General features: G+C 41.4%; 1 protein-coding gene across 2 annotated transcripts in view; it reads right to left on the bottom strand.

Annotated features, from left to right (window-relative positions):
- Positions 1-19,579, bottom strand: part of PTCHD4 (patched domain containing 4) — an 83,858-nt gene that overhangs the window by 47,487 nt on the left and 16,792 nt on the right. For both annotated transcript variants that reach the window (XM_027641187.1, XM_027641186.1), the window contains exon 2: positions 11,680-12,160. In XM_027641187.1, the coding sequence (XP_027496988.1) occupies positions 11,680-12,160 (481 nt within the window). The remainder of the gene's footprint in view (positions 1-11,679; positions 12,161-19,579) is intronic.

Genomic DNA, 19,579 nt, shown 5'->3' with positions numbered 1-19,579 from the left:
TTTGTCTGGTTTGGAGCAGAGGAGGCTGAGGGGGGACCTCATTGCTTTCTACAGCCTTTTCTGCCTGGGATCCAGTGAGAGGATGGATTGGATAGTTGGATTCAATGACCTAAAATTCCTTTTTAACTTCACCCATTACTCAATATACCACACTCAGTAGAGGGATATTAGTCTAAAATTTATCATCCTGAAACATGTCAGCTTTGTTTTGTTATGTAAAGTTAAACCAATCTTCTCTATGAGAAAACAAAAATAATTCTTAACAACTTCATCAGGGTACTCCATTTTCCTATCCAAGTTATTAGTGGATCAGAGACACTGTTTACACACTGTTATGGGAAAAGTTGTGAAAGAACCTGATCTGCAGGTTAAAAAAAGACTTTATTTTTCAACAATATCTGTGATACTTTCACTTTTCCTTACTAATGTCAGGTCAAACAATACCCTCTAAGAATTAAAAACCTTTCAATGTGCTCTAGTAAAAGATATTAAATGGGACCTTTGTGTCACTGATTAATGAAACTAAAAGTATGCTCATCTTTTCAAAGAAACATTGAATAAACTCTAAGGAGAATTTATCAATAGTTAAAATATAAAGTTTCCTAAGGAATGCATTGTTTGATGTGTGTTTGGCAATGCAGTGGCAGGTCCTAGGGAAGTGGTATGCAAACGTGACAGGGTCGGGTAAAAGAAGTCACAAAAGTCAAACAAAGGTCTCCTGGAGTACTGACAATACTCTTGAAATTTAAAAGCTGACAAACGTCTTTTCCAGCTTCTGAACAAAACTCCCAAGTGGATGAGGTTTAACGATTTTGTTGCTGCAATACTGAACCACATATATAGTTTTTTACTTTTTTCTTTTACATTAAATGGATTGATATTTTTGCCTTCTTTTGCCCCAATTTTCTACATTTGTTTATGCATTTGGGCTTGTTTGACTGTCCTTGACCACCAAGTACTTTCATGCTTCATGACCAATTTCAAAATCATCATAAATTTCTACACTTTTTTTTTTCATTTTTGGTAGTCTGTAAAAGGATTCCATTAGTCTCCCCTCAGGAAAAGAATCAGTATATTAGAGGTCAAAATCCACGTAAGAGAGGTCTTTTGAGATTTGCTTCATTAACTGCATTGCCTGACTTCCAATAACCTAAGAAAGAGGTAGAACATCTGTATCTATGATTAGTAAAGGCTTTCCTACCTCAATATCCTTCCAAGGTTATTCATTTAAAAGCAGGTTAACTGCATGTTAAAGTTCTTACTGTTTCTCAGCACTGATGGGAGAGAAGTTGAAAACCCATCCAAGGGACTACAAAAGGCACTGAGCTGCTTGGAGAGGGACTTTGACAAGGGCATGTAGTGACAAGACAAGTGAGAATGGCTTTAAACTGAAAGAGGGTAGAGTTAGATTAGATGTTAGGAAGAAATTCTTTGCTGTGAGTGTGGTGAGGCCCTGGCACAGGTTGCCTAGAGAAGCTGTGGCTGCCCCATCCCTGAAAATGTTCAAGGCCAGGTTAGATGGGGCTTGGAGCAACCTGGGATAGTGGAAGGTGTCCCTTCCCACAGCATGTGGATTGGAACAAGATGATATATAAGATCCCTTCCAACCCAAACTGTGATTCTATGATTCTACTTTTTCAGTAAAAGACTAGGTGAGTCCAGCAGCTCTCACTCCTAGTAATGGTGCCTTGAAGTTGACTGGGATGAGATGGGAGGGATATTTCCACTAGGTTTTTTATTTTTCCCTTGATATATTCAGCTTTTTTACAGCTCCAGCATGGCACTTTCTGGTAATAGTTTCAGTAGTGTAGTTAACATCTTGCCTGTGGAGTCTTCTCTTTCAGCTGCTCCCATGAGAAGACTGAGCATTAGAACGGTTTGGGTTTTGCTCTTTGCACAATTCCCTTTTGCAGCGGTATCTACTCTAAGCACAAACAAGCTTTTTGTTCCCAGGTCTCCCAGTCTAGTTTTAGAAGGTTTAAATTGCATTAACAGAAACCTTAGTACTAAACTCTTCTAAGTACTGTAGAAGGGCAGAAGGCTTCATTGCTGTGCACTCAGTATGCAGAACATCTCCCTGCCTTCAGCTTCTTGCAGCTGTGTCCTCCCAGGAGGATAATAATTTCTCAACAGTAACAGTAAAAGTATCAACTAGAAACCTAAAGAAACACAGAATTTTTCGCCCTCTAGGGTCTCACCTGGTACAGTAATCTACCATTAGATGCCCTCTCTAAAGCAATGCAAGTGCTCCCTCTAGTAGGTTATATCCACAGTTCTGAATTTGTGCAAAGTTTGCAAAATGACATAGTTATGAATAGCCATAGCAAATAGCTAAATAGCAAAATAGTTTTCTTTATAAGCAGGATATCAACAGCAATGGAGTTCATAACACCAGAGAAAGCTACAGTATTTAACATTTCTGAGACAAATTTACGTTTGAATATGGGTTGGGATGTGTGGGTTGGGCAGGTCTAAATGTCATACCAGGCTGTAAAGGAATGCTTTTCTTCCTTGGGCTTTAGAAATACAAAGTATGACCAAAATATTCCCTAATGTTGAAATACCAGAGATGACTGCAGGAAAATGCAAAGACAATGTGATGAGGCACAGCTACGTATTCTCAGGGAATGCAGAATAATTTTAGAGACTGCTGAGCCACATAATGTGACCATTGCATTCACCAGTGAAATACAGCCACATCTAGGTAAAAACTTCACAGAGCAGCACCTGCACATTGCTTGGAGCCAAGCAGTGCTCACCAACACTGCATCTAACCTGCATAGCAGGGGGAATTGGAGAAAGATAGAAATGTAATTATCCTCCTTGACAACCAAGTCAAGACAGTGAGGACAGTATGCTCAGTCTTGTAGAACAAAAACTAAAGAACATCTTTAGTGATCAGCAGCTGCAAAGACCTGAGGCTTTCATCCTATTCAGCTGGTGGTGCCACTTGCAGCCCTGTGCCTGCATCCACTGCTTCTGCAGCTCTCACTGCCACTCTGAGCACCCAAAATAGCATCTCCTTCCTCATCTCACCATCAGAAAAGTGTGGATGAAACATGACCTGTTTCTCCACATCCAGCAGGACTAACACATGGAAATTCACAGCTGTCATGCCTATGTTTGAAGGCCAGAAATGCAAGCATATGATGATGGCGTGAAAGATACTCCCTGGATAACATGGGCTGCTGCTGTTATTTGGAGCAGTGAGCGCTGAACCAGTGTGGGTCCAGCATGCTGTGTGTTACTGCAGGCAGTTATCCCACTAGAGAGGAGAAGTCACTTCATGGGAAGGAAATGGAGTAAAAAAGGATCAGAAATGGAAGGATAAAACTGAATTATTAAAACTTCAACTAGCTAGTGGGTACACAAAGGACATATAAATGATACAGTATCAAGTAAGGTCTGTTTAGTTGGCTTGGTATTTGCAATAGACTCTTTAAGCCTTTAATTCTATGCAAAGTTTTTAACATTCCAGATGAATACAGCAGACAAATATTGATTGAGAACATTTGGCAAATGGTCTGTTGAGTTCTGTATCCTTTTCCTAACTCTTGAGGGGGAAATTATCAGACTAAAAGAAGGCAGCTATGGGAAAAATTCTTCACAAGTGAAATTTCTTTGTACCCATTTTTGAACCGTGTCTTTGGGCATGGTCATTAATTTTTATACTTCTTCCTTATGACTATGTTTTAGTGTTGCAATATTATTCAAAATAATGAAGATGTTTCACATAACTGTAAAAATCCAGCCGTTTCTGCATCAGGCTGAATTTTGAGACAGAACCATAACTCATGACTGTGAGTTCAAGGAATGATTTGCACACACAGTGTGTTCCAGGAGAAAAAAAAAAAAAAGCATTTGCTGCCTTTCATTTTTGCTCAAAAACCAGAGGCACAGCTTTGGATTTCCCTGCAGAGGAACCTGGTGAGCAGACAGCATGCTTGATAGAGCATGGGATCATTCACTCTATGCTTTCTTGCACAGCAGAGCCCATCTTTCCTGCAACGGAAGGAAACAGCAATGCAAGACTGAATTTCTCCACAACACACCAAAGAACACAGGACACGTCCTCAGCCTATACCAGATCTGCTCTTTCCTGCGTATGCATTGTGCTCCAACAGAGACCAGAAGCCACCATCAATCTTGCCCTATGAATGAAGCTCACAAGTAAGTACTAACTACAGTAAAATACCTGAGAGAAAAAGGTCTGGCAGCAAAATAATATGCAAACTGAAATAAAAACAACCCTACATACAAAAAGCATATAAGTATTTGCATCTATATAGATACTGTGAAAAATTGCACTCCACAGTCGGGCCAGACAGACTCTGGAGTTATAGGTGCAGCAGTGAAAATGTTAAGAAATACCTTTATAAATATATGACTGTTTAAGCACTGGAACAAGCTGTCAGGGCAGGTTATGGAATTGCTAGCAATGGTACTATTCAAGGCTGGATTTGTCAGTGGCCTGTTAGGGATGATATACGTGGAGCTAAATCATTTCTGCCATGATGCAGCTCCTTTCCAGCCCAAATTAGACAAGTGTAAACGTAATGTGCATCAATACGCACTAACCACAAGGAATGAAACTCCTGCTAAATGAGAACAACACGCAGAAAAGGTGCATCCAAAAAAGAATCTGAAATAACCTAGTCATTGGAATGAGTATTGCCATGAAAGAGTGGAAAAACGAAAGCAAGAGGTGTTCAGACAAATGTGTGAAGCATCTGAAAAGGAAATATCCTTTTCTATCAGAACAGAATTGGTATATTGATTGGGTACTAAACATACATTTTAAGTGCAAAAGCAAATCATTCCTTTTAGCCTTTGATCTTTTTGCTTAAAACGTGCTCTCTTCTCTTATCAAACCACTTTTTCCAAAGGATTTTAGAAATGTTTGTAGAAAATTAGAAGTAGCTCAAATGACAGCTACCAGTCTGTTGGCTGCAGACAGAGAGCTGAGGAAGCTGTTTTAATAATAACAATAAAAGACAACTGTACTTGGAGACTTCTCTTGGGACAAATGGGTTAATTGAGTTCCGGCTAGAGTCAAAAGGAGAAAGAGTTTAGCTGACTGTTCTCAAGCAACAAACCCAGGGAATGTCTTTTGTATTTGCTCTGTCATTGTGGAGGATTTGGGAGTGATGGTCTGTGCTTGGACAATGGCCCAAGGGTGGATGCTTCAACCTGTGCTGAGCCTCAGAGTCACTGAGCAAGAGACCTGCAGATCCACCTCCTGGGGTGCAGCAACCGCCCTAAGGAATGATGATATTTAGATTGATAAGAGACCTTCTGGTAAGTCTCTGCAGGAAAAGGAGGGCTAGAATTCCATCTCTAAGGGATTCAAGACAGCTTATGTATACCTGCTGTATATGGATACATATTTTAGAGCTTATGTATATAACAGAATTACAGACTCAATTAGGTTGGAAGAGATGTCTGAGATCATCACATCCAACCTGTGACCAAACAGCACCTTCTCATCTAGACCATAGCACTGGGTCTAACCTTTCCTCAAACACGTCCAGGGACAGTGACTCCATCACCTCCCTGAGCACCCTGTTCCAATGTTTAATCACCCCTTCTGTGAAGAAGTTCTTCCTAATGTCCAACCTAAATGAGATCAACACTCGGAAAAGGTGCATCCAATAAAGAACCCTAAATATAATCCAGTTGTAGGAATGAGCCTGCTTAAACAGCTGAATAACCTCAAGTCTAAGCAGTAACCCCTAGCTTTTTCGGAGGTGGATAGAACCTTCCAGAGATTAATACAGCTCATCCAAAATATCTACTAAGTGATGGTCCAAATAACTTGAGTTTCTGATTTCTCCCTCTTGTCTCCAAAGGCAGGTAAGATTGTGTCACTTCAGTTAAGGGAGGAACAGTTGGGACACCTAAAATCAGGTGCTATGAACCCTGCTGTTGGGACTGAGGCTGGCTAGGCTGCTTTGTATATCCCTTTCTGCTGAGTGTGAGAAGGCCCAAAGGACTCAGTCAGAGATAACCTCATCTTGACTGTGTTTGAGGAGAGAAGGACAATCCCAGCCCTGTTGCCTCTCCCCACCCATCAATGTTCCAGGATACAGCTGCAGAGCCAGGCTGCGTGATACAAGGGTAGCAGATTATCCCAGAAAGGCTTCAGTCTTCTACTCAAATTCCAGGAAAGACTGTTCTTGGGAGGTTAACCTTTCCAATAGAAATGAAAAAGTCCAGCCTTCTGTGACTGGGAATAGACTTGTCAGGGAATACACCAGGTTATGGGGAAATCAACTTTACAAATATGGAGAATTTCTAAACCCATCCATATGAATTATTTATGTTATCTGCCCATCCAAATTGGTAATCTTAAAAATTTTTATCTCTTTCTATTTTTTTCCTCTGCTGACACATGGGTTTTTTTCTGTTATTCCCATTTCCCACTGCAAAAGTCAAGAGCATTTTATAATTAAGAACAAGGTATTTCCAAGCCCTTAATGATCTGCTGAGTGAGTGGGGACATGAACTGCTGTAACATCTAAAATGACAGATTCAATGCATTTCTAAGGCATGGAGTGGTGGGGGTTTATGTCAGTAGGTCCCTTTGCTCTAAAGGGTCGTTCTCTTGCTCCTTGTACAGATAGGAAGTGATGATATAACAGGAGATTCACATGGGATTTGCTTTACTACTGCATCAAAAGGACAAAACCAAAGTCAGAGTAATTCTGGAAATATTTCTAAGTCGCAGTTGTAATCAGGAAGTTCACTGCTTGAAGCAAAGATTAAAATACTGTGAAACTTCACTTACAGGTAAATAGAGATAACATGCACTTTGGCCTCCACATCTGTCTTCTGAGATTTGAAAGAAAAAATTCCTCATCTGCACTGGGACTTTGTTTCTGCAATTTTCCACAACTCTACCACTAATGGTAATTCTGTGACATCTCAAATTTACTGAAATCACTGATTTCCAGTCATTATTTTAACAACTACCATCTGAAAGAGGTTAGATGGTTTCTATCTGAAATGCTAATAACTGCCTAGAGTCTTGTCTGCTTTTACCTTGATTCCTCCTTCCATTTGAATAACTCAGGGGAAGGAATAATGGGAATTTTAATAAAAAATTCTGCACCATCAGTACAATCTCTGCCATCCATCTCGAACTTTTACATCAGGTATGGGATTGCTGCTGCATACATGTAACCTGTTGCTTCCTAAAGTTTTTGTATCTGTTTACTACACCACTATTAGAAGTGTTATTATTGATAATAGTGGTAGCAATACTGCAATATGTTGGGGGTCTTCCATTGAGATTAATCTTCTCTAAAGACTCAGCAACAAAGAGCTGTGAATCCAGTCTCCTAAGAAACACATGCATTCTATAGTACAAAAGGCATAATTACCCTATAATTATATTGTAGGTGCTTTTTTATCATAAGATTTTCACTAATCTATATAATGAGGTACTTCATGGACTGGCCAAAAATAATTACAATATAAAATTAAATAATTGATACACCTGCATTTAAAAATATACAGTTGGATCCTCAGCTGAGTTAAATCATTATCTCCCTGATGATATCAGTCTGGTTCCTGTGCATTAAAAAGCAAATCATGAGAGCAATAATATCTCAATTATGTAGTTAACCTTCTGGTTATATTAATTAGTGATGATTAGGCATGGGAAACCATAATTATGTCACGTACATAACACCCCTTTGAAACTGCATTTTGAATCCAAACACAAAAGGCAGATGTGAACATCTAACCAGGGCTAGCACAAACCTGAAACTCAATTATTTCACCCTCTATCTCCTATCTGAAACACAGCCAGTGGTGGCAGCTCTGCTGGTGTCAAACTTACATCAGAAACTGCAGGTTTTATTTGTCCTAGAAGATAAATGCAAGGTAGAATTGCCCCATATTCTGATTTCATGTGGAAGCTATTAAAACCTTACTAAAAAAAAGAGAACAAGACAAATAAAACAACCAGGTCCAGTTCAGTTCCTAAAGAAGGAAGCCCTGAAACTAAAGAAGCACCTTTTCATTAACTCGAAATACTTATCCATTTGTCTGGGCTAAAAATCAGCATTTCCTGCTCCTGTTTGCAGGAGATCCTGACACCAGACCAGTATTTGCATAGGATTTTTATGAAGAGTTACTCCTCACTGACTCCAAAAATGCAGTCATAGACATTACACCGAGGAAACTGGTTTTCCTGAGGCAGCTGTCTGAGGAAACTGCGGTATTGGGAAGAGGGAGCCAGAGCAAGCAGGATTTTCCACCACTGACCTCATGCCTAACTTAAGAAGTTCTACACCTTCAAAGATAAAGAAGAGAAAAGCCAGTCTGAGCTAACACTCTTCCCCCAGTATATCAGAGATGTGATTTATCCCAGCAGACCATTCCCTCACAGCAGGGCTACAGTAAATAATTATGGTGTAGGTCATTCAGTCTAAATTTAGAAAAATAGTAAATATTTTTATATAGGCTTCTCTCACCTACTGAAACCCACAGAAGCTCTGCACTGCCAGAGGAATTGTGGACCTAAACATCCAGGGTTATTCCTGCCATTGAGCAGGTAGCAACCTGCCACCTCTACAGAGAAAAGGACAAGCACAGAAGAACACCATATAATTTCCATTAAATTAATCCTTTGAAAAGTGAATGTTAGAAGAAACTGTATATATTTGACCAAACAAATATACTTTAAATGGACAGTTTGCAAACGTCAGGCTGAAGTATTCCAAAGTCAGAAGCTGCCAGAATTAAAGCTACCTGTGTACTCTGCATTGTACTTGCAGGGACGTTGTCATTGTTATTGCCTGGTTTTATTTTTTTAATTTAAGTGACTTGACTTCAAAAGTTTGCCTTGCAAATCTGACATTTGAAGTTCAGGGAAACTCCACCTTGCACACTTTTTCATCTATATTCACTCAATTATTATTTGATGTGTTCTTTGCTTTCTGCTGTGCCAGTAGCAAGGGACACTGGTACAATATGGACCAGAGTTCTTTATTGACTCCCAGAACTAACAGTCTTGAGGTGTTCAGCGGATCTGCTCTGACATGTCAGCTCAGTTCATAACAGACTAGGTTCAACAGAAAATGCTGCCCTGTGAGGGCCCAGGTGTGTGAGGCCCTGGTTAGATTCTGGGCACAGCAAGGTCTCATTAAATGGCAGTGCTGTTTAAGGGACTAAAGGCAGAGGGTTCTTTGCAGGGTCTAACCCAGTAGGACTTTGGTAAGACATTCTTCCTGTCTTTTACTTCACTAAACTATAAAACTGTTGCCTAATATTTAAAATGTTTAAAAGCAGCAGTTCTCAGGCATTGCAAGCTGTTCTCTAATGACATTTCCAATTCAATCTGAGATTCCTGAACGAAATTTCTGTAGAAGGGTTACGTAAACGTTTTGCCTTTCAACCTGAAGTTCATTCAATATAATATTATAGAACCAGTCCTTGTAAATATCTCACTTCAAGAGAGGTGGTTTTTTTTCCTTTTCTTTTGCTCTTGGCAGTGGCTGTGACAAGTATGACAGCGCAAAACACAACAGAAATTTATAAATGTTACTTTTCTTCAGACAAGAAACAAAGTAATGGGTTACCTAGGTGGATAGGTGGGAAACTGAGGCACTCTGCTTTCAGAAACTCCCACTCATGTCTCATCCTTGGGTTCTAAATTGAGAGCAATGTTACTGCCATTTCAGTTGGTGCTCCTGCCCCGTGTGGATGCTGATCATTTCGAGGTCAGCCCTGAAAACGAATTTCACCTGCAAACACTGGAGCTCCTTGAGAGTGACAAGTTTAGGACCTGTCAAGCAAAGAGTATGAGCCACTCATATCTCCAACCATCTAAAAAGAGACAGCAGCAGAAGAATACACAATTTAGGGAAGGTGCTTTTCATCACTTAAGTGGTTTTTTTGCCTTTACTTCAAGTTGCTGCACAAGTGCATTTTGGTCCCTCCTTTGACATGCACCTCCCAACACCCAAGGAAAAGGTTGCCAAAATTTGATAACAGGCATGACCCCCTCTTCCTCACTGTCATCCTTTTGTCTCTGTTTCCTAAACCCACACCTTTCACACAAGTCAGGATTCATCCCTGTCACAACCTGGAACATTCTCTGCTGGCATTCTTCCCTTCTCCCCTCTCAGCACTTTCTTTCCATCAGCTCCTCTACAATCCCAGAACATCTGAAGAGCTGGCACAGCGCAGCCCATGTCAGGGGCCATTGTCACAATGTAACACTGCAGATGATTGAATTAGAGACTTTGGCACAACACTGTTTATCAATATTAATGAAGCTGAACCAAACATGCAATTCCTTGTGGGCTTTTGCCTCACTCTTCTCTTTCCCTTCTGGAATCTTGACCATCCACTCCATCTCTTTACCAACTCAAGCAGCTGCTCCAGAGGTACTGGGAGCAGAACTTAAGAGGCCACGGCTCAGTCCTTTTTATTAGTGACACAGATGCATTATTAGGAGAGAGATGAAATAGGAGGCAGGGAGTTGGGGGATGTATACACTTACAGGACTTTTCATGAGGGGGAGATCAAGAAAGTGTGGTCTTTTGGGAGGTTGAAGTTTTTAAGAAAAATGTAAGACCCTTCTCCAAACCTTCACTCTAGCTTGTGGCTTTATATATTACATAACAACACCATAACAGTACTTGGGTTTGGGGACTAGAAGGATAAATGGAATTTAAGAAATTAACTGTAAAGATGCAGAGCTCTGGCCACAGGTAAGATTTTCTGCCAGCATGGAGGTATTTGTGTCTGGGCTACCACTGCTGAGATTTTGCACAGTCATCACTGGGATTCAGACTCTGGCAAAACTCTGACAAACTTGGATGTGACAGCACTGAGCAACTCTGCCTCCACAGCTGTACTGGGCACCTTTCCTTCTGCCTTCCCAACGCAGCTTCCTGGCAAACTCATTTACCACATGGATGCACTGAAAATGCTTGGAACCGAAATGAGAACAGAAGGAATGAAATCAACTCTGCTGCCTAAGGAGCTGGGATTTACTTTTGTTGTTCATCTGCACCTTCCCCTGTCTGGGTGCAACAAAAAGGAAATCTCTGCAGCTGATCTGGGACTTCACAAAGAGAGGGATTACCCCCTGCAAATCCTGACAGGCCCCCGTGTTCACAGCCTGGCAAACACCACAACAGTAATCTCCTCTGAGATAAAGTCCATCAATCTTATTCTTATACCAACCCATTCCCCTCTGCCCCTCAGACAGAGCTCGAAGAAAAACCCTGCTCAGGAAAAATGCTAAAATCTGCCCTTCCCTGGCACTCTCCTATTTAACTTTTTCAGCCGGCCTCAAAGTTGGGTCAACACATATCCATTTTGTCTGCTGAGCTGTCTAGTTTTCAATAACAATTTCTCCTTCGTTCTGTAACAGAGATCAATAAAACTGCCCCTCTCTCACATTGGCTGAGATTCCAGCAACGTCATTTGCTCTTTATCATTGCTACTTCTTTGTTTTCTTTCCTTTTTTCTTTTTTTATTTTCCTTCTTCCCCCCTCCCCCCTCCTTTTTTTTTTTTTACAAGGCACAGATCAATTTAACAAGATGAAAATTACTTAGAATTTCACTCAAGGTAAAATCTGCACTTTATAACCCAGGATGTAATTTACAATCCTGTCATTAAACTCTGTTAATCCCATTATTATGAAGATAAATAATTACCCATAGCGAAGAAAGGGATTCCCAACAGAGTAGAATTATATTTTCCATCAGTAATGAAAAATATCCCTGCCGCAGTGACACTGGAAATACAGATAGTGAGTACTCCCAGGAGGCCCAGGAAAGGTTTGCTACGCAGGCAGTCCTTCATGGAGCTTGAGAGGGTAGCAGTCAGGAGAATCAGCATCAGGCTCACCAAAATCTTGCCCCTGGCCAAGATACTGGTCTGGTGGAAGTCCTTCCAGAGGCTAAAGGATGCTAGAGAGTAGAGCTGCAGATCTTGGTGATCCAGTTGCATCTTGTGCATCAGTTTACAGAATTCGCTCTCCCACTTCTCCCCAATGAGGTCCTGGGTGACAGAGCCATACGTTTGGAGGTAGTAAGTGATTTGGATGGCTCTGGCTGATTTGACTCTCTGGTCCTTGCTGTTTGGCACTTCCATGACCCCTCCAAGCTGGTGACCAATAAAACTGCTCCTTCCATCCTGGGAGAGAAAGCAAAAGAGATGAGCATGTGGTTATCCTGCATACGATGTGACACAGTGATAGCGTTTGGCTCTGCCTTCCTCTCACAGACACCGCCAGAGCTCCACTAAAAGGCCACTGCACTGAGCAGGAGCCTTGCCATTCACTTCAGTGGGCTTTGGGATCTATCCCTGCTCCTTCACACAACTCTGTCTTACTTATTACAGACTCATTTGCACTTCTGTGCTGCAGTCACAGATGTTCCCAGATGTTCAGGGAATGAAATGTGGAATGCAAGCTCCTTACCCCATTCCACATTTAACTCTGATGGACAAATCTCCACTTACTATGAAAAGTTTGAAGTGAAGATCAATTTTTGGAAAATTTGTGGTTTCTTGACACTTTGAAAATGGTTCTAAAAAGTTAGAAATGTACAGAAGATGAAGCCTGTTTCCTCAGTATACAGAAGTATATAGACAGATCTGCAAAGTTTAATAGTTATTCTGGCTTCAGAAAAATATAATTAAAATCAGACTTTTTTGAATTGTTTATTTGAGATTTCATGGATTTATACCAGTGGCACAGAGAAAAGAATCTACCTTACACCTGGATTTAACCAAGATATGTCTGGGGTTTTTTTATATTTTGAGAATATAAACCTTACTCTGGTCTTACTTCTTTCAGTATATGCTAGGACACAAAAAACTCCATGACAATCAGTAAAGGACACGTCAGGTGCGTTCAAGATCAGCCTCTGTCTATTTACAAGACCAGACCTTTTTTTCTTTTATTGAAGGAAGGATTTAGTAAGAAAGGTCCTGCACGGAAAGTCCTTGGTCTTAAGCCACTGGTAATTCTAGTTCTCTAGGATAACTGTATGTGCCCCTTCCAAGACAAGGGAAGCTTGTGTGGATTTAGAATAACAAATTCAGTTGCAAACTGAGGAAGAAGACTCAGTGGATAAAATTGTCCCAGCACAAGTAATATCTTTGATCAAAAAAGTCTAATCCCAGGGATTACTTGTCTGTTGCACACCAAATAACATTTTGCTTTTTCCCCCACATAAACTGTATTATGAGTTTTCAGATTTATTTCCTCTTGTATTTAATACAAACATAAAATTATCAAGACATTTGATGTCTACAGCATCTTGCAGCAGTGAGTTCACATCAGATAATACTTTTTGCCTAAACACGCTACGGGTATGAGCTGACAACTTGAATTTGGGAGAGGTTCTGCCCTACACACACACATGGAAGCAGTCATCTGCAAAAGGCCAGAACAATTTGAGGGAGATATTTTAACATCTATTACATTCAGCATTAACCATTTCTAGAAGCACCTGTGCTGCACACAGGTCATTATCTGAAATTGCCAGACCCATTCGTAGTAATGATTCCCATCCTAAAGAAAAATCAGTGAAGCAGGACTTTATGAAACATAGGTGTCTTCCAGCATGTCTGCTCATAGAGAAAATAAACATCAGAAACAGGGAGACCGTGCTGAAAATGTTTTGTGTACTCACCTTGCCTTCAATCAGGTATGTAAAGGAGGTAATCCTCTCACTGAGAAATTTCTGCCTATGCCTGCTTTCATGGCATGAGCTCACACTGTTTCCGGCATTTGCCTGCCACAGCCCAGGGAACGTGACAAAATGCTTTTCAGAAGTTCATTTTTCCCCTATTCCCTGTTGTTATTTCCCACCGAAATAACGGCTTCTGGCAAGGTATCCTGGCGCGAGCTGACACGAAAGGTGAATTGCAGTCTAATACCAGCTTCTCAAATCACCTGAAGCCTCATTGCAAATGTCACACAAGCAGAGACAGCTGGCACAGAGGGGCAGCTGGTGCTGTTTGGACTCCAAAAGATCCTCGTCCCCACCATTTCATGCTAGAATCCTGTTTTGATTATTTCTACTTTTTCTAAGGAGAGTTCACACTTAATATGTACACAAAAAATACATTTCCGAGCCTGTAATTAATGTTTGAGTAATGCAGTCCAGGCTCACATTGCATGCAACTTTGCAGTTAAAAATCCCATTTGGCACTGGCTTTGAAATTTTAGGGAGAAATGTCATATTTCCTCAGCACATGTATATGCAGTGCTGATATTCAGAGGTTTGCAGCCGCTGCAGGAGGCTTTAGCAGCACAGCTCCAAACCCAGCCCATGCACTGTAATTCAGGTTTCATTGCTCCACTGTGCAGCACACACGGCAAGGTTATGGGAAACTTTGTGATGACCATCTGCCTTCCCCTGCGAAAAGTGCACCGAGCAATGGCAACATTTCAAAAGAGGCAGCAGAGCAGCTGCAAATAAATCATGTTCTACCATATCTCCCACGAAACAGCAGATAACAGCTATTTTTTACACTGATGTACAACAGGGCACCCAACTCATATGTCAGCAAAACAGAGAGTAAGCTTTCGTATGGAATTGAGGAAATCACAGATGCTGGATTTCTTTGAGGTCATTTTGTCCGTTCCTTTGCTTCCAAAGGCAGATTGTTTCCTATCTAAGCAAGGGGTTTGCCTTTGCTGCTTTTATAACATGCAAACATGAATCTGGTGCCACAACACATGGGAAAATGGGGCCCTTCTCTAATACAGATCTTAGAGAATCACAGAATCACAGAATGGTTTGGATTGGAAGGGACTTCAGAGATCATTGAGTTCTAATCCCCCATGATGGACAGGAACACCTTCCAATAGACCAAGTTGTGTCCAACCTGGCCTTGAACACTTTCATCAGGGACAGAGCACTCACAGTTTCTGGGTAACCTGTTCCAACACCTTACCACCCTGAAATATTACTAATATTTAATCTAAACTCACTTTCTTTCAGTTTAAAGCCATTCCCCCACATGTTGCCTTTGCCAAACACTCTAAAGAGAGAAAACGTTCCTGTTGTGCTGAGTAAGGTTGTTCCAGCAGTGGCTATAGTCTCAGCAAGGAACACAGAAAAAATATGATGAAAATATAGTCTTTCATCCCATTTTACAGATGGCAGCTGATGTAGGAAAATGGAATCCAGTGCTGCCAACAGGACTCCAAGAGGCCTCCAAGCCAGGGAATTAACTCTTTCTTGGTATCTCATGGGAACTTCAGGGAGTTATTCACTATACCAAGGTCTTTTTTATCCTCCAGGACCACCTTAGTGAAAGAAGGAGACATGAACAGCTAAGCACCTGGACTAAGCCTAAGGTCTGGGAAAAACAAGGCCACAGTGGCTTGTGTAAATGATGCCTGAAGAACCAGGTAGGTTTTGAACCAGATTCCACCTAGTTCCTCATAAAAAACCACACTTTATTTTATGCGATAATTAGCATGTCCTTCCTGGTATATGCCTACATGATGATATTTTTAGCTTCATAACAGTAGTTTCATGTTTCAGACTACCCCTTACACTTTTTACCTACATCTCTTGCTACTCTCTGATCCTGTACGCAGAAAACCTAAAAAAAATAGAATAATAATAATAGTTATTGGTTATATACCACCTTACACCCATGTATCTCCAGAGGATCTGCAACATAAGATGTTAACTGTCTTTAGCAAGGTCACTTACATGGCTGGAACCTGAATTTCAGATTTCCAGGCTGTGTCCATGTGTCTTTCTCTCTCTCTTTTAACATTTTTTTTAAATGTCTAATGAAAACTTCACAGTGTCTGTTCTCCCAGATTCTGATGGCAGCTAATTCTCTCCAGATCCAAACATCTTTAAAGATGGCATGAATTATAGATCACTTGCTGGGTCATGTGATATTTGATCTAAAACAGAGGCCAAGCTAAAATCTTTGCTTCTATGTATACTGTTAAATTGATTTCTGTGTCCTCCCCTCTCTTTCTCTAGATGTCCCAAAGCTGTTTGGTATATTTAGACTCCGAAAGGGAGGAGAATGAGAACTAAGATGACAGTCATGAACAAATTCACCTTCCTTTTCACCCAGCATGATGGACTTCACCACCTCTGTTTATGCAGACCTAACCTTGCACGTGGTTGAAAATCCAAACTCCTTGTCTGTTCAGTAGTAAAAATTACTAACAGTGAATGGAAGGATACAGAATAAACCCCTTCCACACTTCAGGCTAGAAACTCATCTGTAAGAGATGCTTGGACCCTTAATTTCCTAAGAAGATGTGTGAGTGGCATGGTGATGTTTGGCTTGCTCCATAGCTGAGTGCAGGACCTCCCAGGTTAAACAAAACCAGCTGCTCTTCTGAGTTAAATATCTTTTGCTGGTGTTCATGTAGGCACATATTCTCTCAGGATGCAGCCCTAGAGGGATATGAGCAATACTCCCTTTCTACTAAATTATCTGGGACCTTTTTCATTTCCTTAATAATTTCAGTGCAGCTGCTGCAGTCCCAACTCCCACCCCGCAGATTCTGTGTGGTCACTGCCCTGGACAGGATACCTTATCATCTACTGGGATATTTTCTTTGTCCAAGATCATATTAAGTCAGAAAGAAAGGAGGACTGCAGTCACAGAAGCAAATGATGGGGAGGGCCAACTGTGAGGACTGGCACAGAGGGACATGGTTTAGTGGTGGACCCGGCAGCGCTGGGTCAATGACTGGACGTGATGATCTTAGAGGTCTTTTCCAATGCAAATTGTCCTATAATTCATCTCTGCTTTGAATGGCATCAGCCTCCACTGACTTCCCAAAGGGAGGGTTTGAGGTCTTTTTGAGAGGGCTCCTGCCTTTCCAGGGCCCCACTCAGTGGAGATCAGGGCTGGTGAGAGTTTTAAAACTCATTTCAGATCTTTGGCGAGGAGAGGAGCCCTTGTTCCCTACTGCCAGATCACTTTTATTCAAGTACATCTGCAGGACCTTTGCCAGCAAATTTATCTCTATTTTTATTTTTCTTTAACTGCTACCTCTCATCACCTGGAGTGATAGATCATTATCAAGTTACATTATAGAAATGTTATGAGAAAACATGCAATCCTAGTTACACTCTATTTCATCTTAAAAGCTTAAAATGCTCAACAAAGGGCAACCGGGAATGTCTGCTGAAATACATTGTGTGATAAACATCCTAATGAGATCAATGCAGTTGTTTCTCCCTCTGATAAGGACATTCCTCCTCTACTGTAGGTCACAGAAATTATTATGCTAAACCCCACAGAGGTTAGCATGAAGCCAGTTATTTTTCAGCCAGTTGCCAGTTTTCGACGTAAAAAAACCCCACTGAAATCCCTTTTCATTTAAGATTTAACGTATAGGGCTATTCCTGCATCCTTCAGCCTCACTGTAAAACTTTAGAGGGAGTTTTTTCTCCTCAGCCAAACTGATTTCTCTGTCCCTGGTACAATTATCCACGGAGACCTTGTACCAGTCGATCCCTATTACACAGCCACCAATTACCAAGAATTCTTGAAACGTTCCTTTCCAACAGTTGCACGTAATGCTGATTCATTCATTCAACATTTTCCATACATTTTTATGTAGCAGTTTTCCTTCTCTCAGAGTTGTGTAGGTGCTCTTGCACACCCACAAGAATGTTTGCTGTGCTTGTCCCTGTGCAGCTATTCTGTGTGGATGAAGGATGGAGGAAGCATCCAGGGGAAGTTAACACTGAGGGCAGTGCATTTGATGTAAAACTGCACCTTGGTTGGTTGGAAACAGGGACACAGCAAAGGCCATGGAGTCTGTTCACACAGCAAAAGTGAAACATACGAAAGTGGCCATGACGAGTTATCCAGGAAATAATCCTTTAACTCTCTGCTGGAATAAATAGCAACTCATTATTTCCAGCTACCTAGCAATGATGAGGCTCAGTTCACCAACTGATCAAGCAAATTTGTTTTATGGTCACTGGAAAGAGTCAGGCACATCCAGAGGTACAGGTCAGACTTGTTCTCTGCAGCTGCCTATCTCTATTTAAAGCAGAGGTATGAGATTACTTAAGACTTGACCCCAGCCTTTATCATGCTAAAAACTTAGGCGATATTAACCATGTTCAGTGAAAAATGCAAACACAAAACTACCTGAACTATGTTGTAATTCCTGGCTCATGTTGGCCCCTTCACAGGCACATCCTGCAGGGTAACAAACCCACAGACCTTCATCCTCTTCCCAGGGAAATCCTTGACCACTTGTGTGATTTTCAAATGAATAAGTATCCAAAACAACCAAAAGGCAACCAGAACCATTTGGTACCTCTTTCTGATGACTCTGGGCCTGTGCTCCTTTCCATTGCAGCTTTGGATTTTTAGTTTTTATCTGGTAATTTAAAAGAGACAAGAACAAACTAAAAGTGTTTCAAGAGACTTATATACTGTAGAAGTAATAATAAAGAATAAGAGCAATGTTCCTAACACAGATTTACTCCTTCCAAGTAAATCAAATTAAGGAAGGATTCATAAGGGTGCAATAAAAAAGTGTGATTGCTATTAGAGATCTCTTCTGTGTGGAGGAGCTTGTGTTAGTGGACAGGCTGTTCTGAGTTCCTTCAGTATCACCCCAGCAGGTTTTCGGAGAATCATAGTGTGATTGGGGTTGGAAGGGACCTTTAAAGGTCACCTGGTCCAATCCCATGCAATGAGGAGGAACATCTTTAACTTGCTCAGCCTCATCCAACCTGGACATGAATGTTTCCAGGGATGGGGAATCTACCACCTCTTTGGACAAGCTGTTCCTGTGTTTCACCACCCTCAGTTGAACATCTCTGTCAAGAAAAAAGAAGGACAGGAGGAAAGTAGAAAAGACTCTACCTTCACCTTCTGGTTCTCCTGCACATTTCTCCGGAATGAAAGACCTCTCCTTCCCAGTCCAGCTCCAGTCCATTTCCCTCCTAGATTGTATTTTGTCTTTATGTCCATCATTCTTTGTCCTGTCTTCAAGCTCTTCTTTGCTCAAATGACCCCTTCTGTCATAAGGTCAATTTCTCATTTGATCCATCTCAGATCTCATCCCAGTTCTTCTGGGTAAGGAGAATTTGGTTTATTGCCCAGCACAGCTTTGTCCCCAGCTGTCCTAAACAGCACCCAAGGACACAGTGGTGTCCTCGAAGCTGATGAGTAATAGCCACATTGGCTGGGATCACACATCTCCCTAAGTGGGGAAGGGTGTTGCTGGAAGATGAGGGGGGTTACAGACAGTGTAAGCACTGGGAGGTAATTTCATGGTACAACTCATCTATCTGCATTTTTCTTCTCTCCCCTCCACCAGGAGCAGGACACAGGCACAGCGGGGACATAGCTTTTCACCTTCACAGGCAGGTAAACTGGTGGCTGGTCCCCAACCCCATGAGATGGATGCAGGGATGAAGAGCACAGCTTACTTTGGATGCCCAGTCTGGGGACCAGTGGGATGGTTCACTCAGGATGAAGGTGGGTGGCTCAACACACCTTGTAGGTGACACATGTTCACCTTCCAGCAGGCACTGGGTCCCTGCTCCCTCCTCACTGTTCATTGTCCTTTGAACTTGTGCT

Source organism: Corapipo altera, unplaced genomic scaffold (assembly GCF_003945725.1).
Source record: "Corapipo altera isolate COAL_440 unplaced genomic scaffold, ASM394572v1 46, whole genome shotgun sequence".
In the NCBI taxonomy this organism is placed as follows: Eukaryota; Metazoa; Chordata; class Aves; order Passeriformes; family Pipridae; genus Corapipo; species Corapipo altera.
Note: the sequence above shows the minus strand (reverse complement) of the source record. Positions and strands in the feature narration are given on the sequence as shown.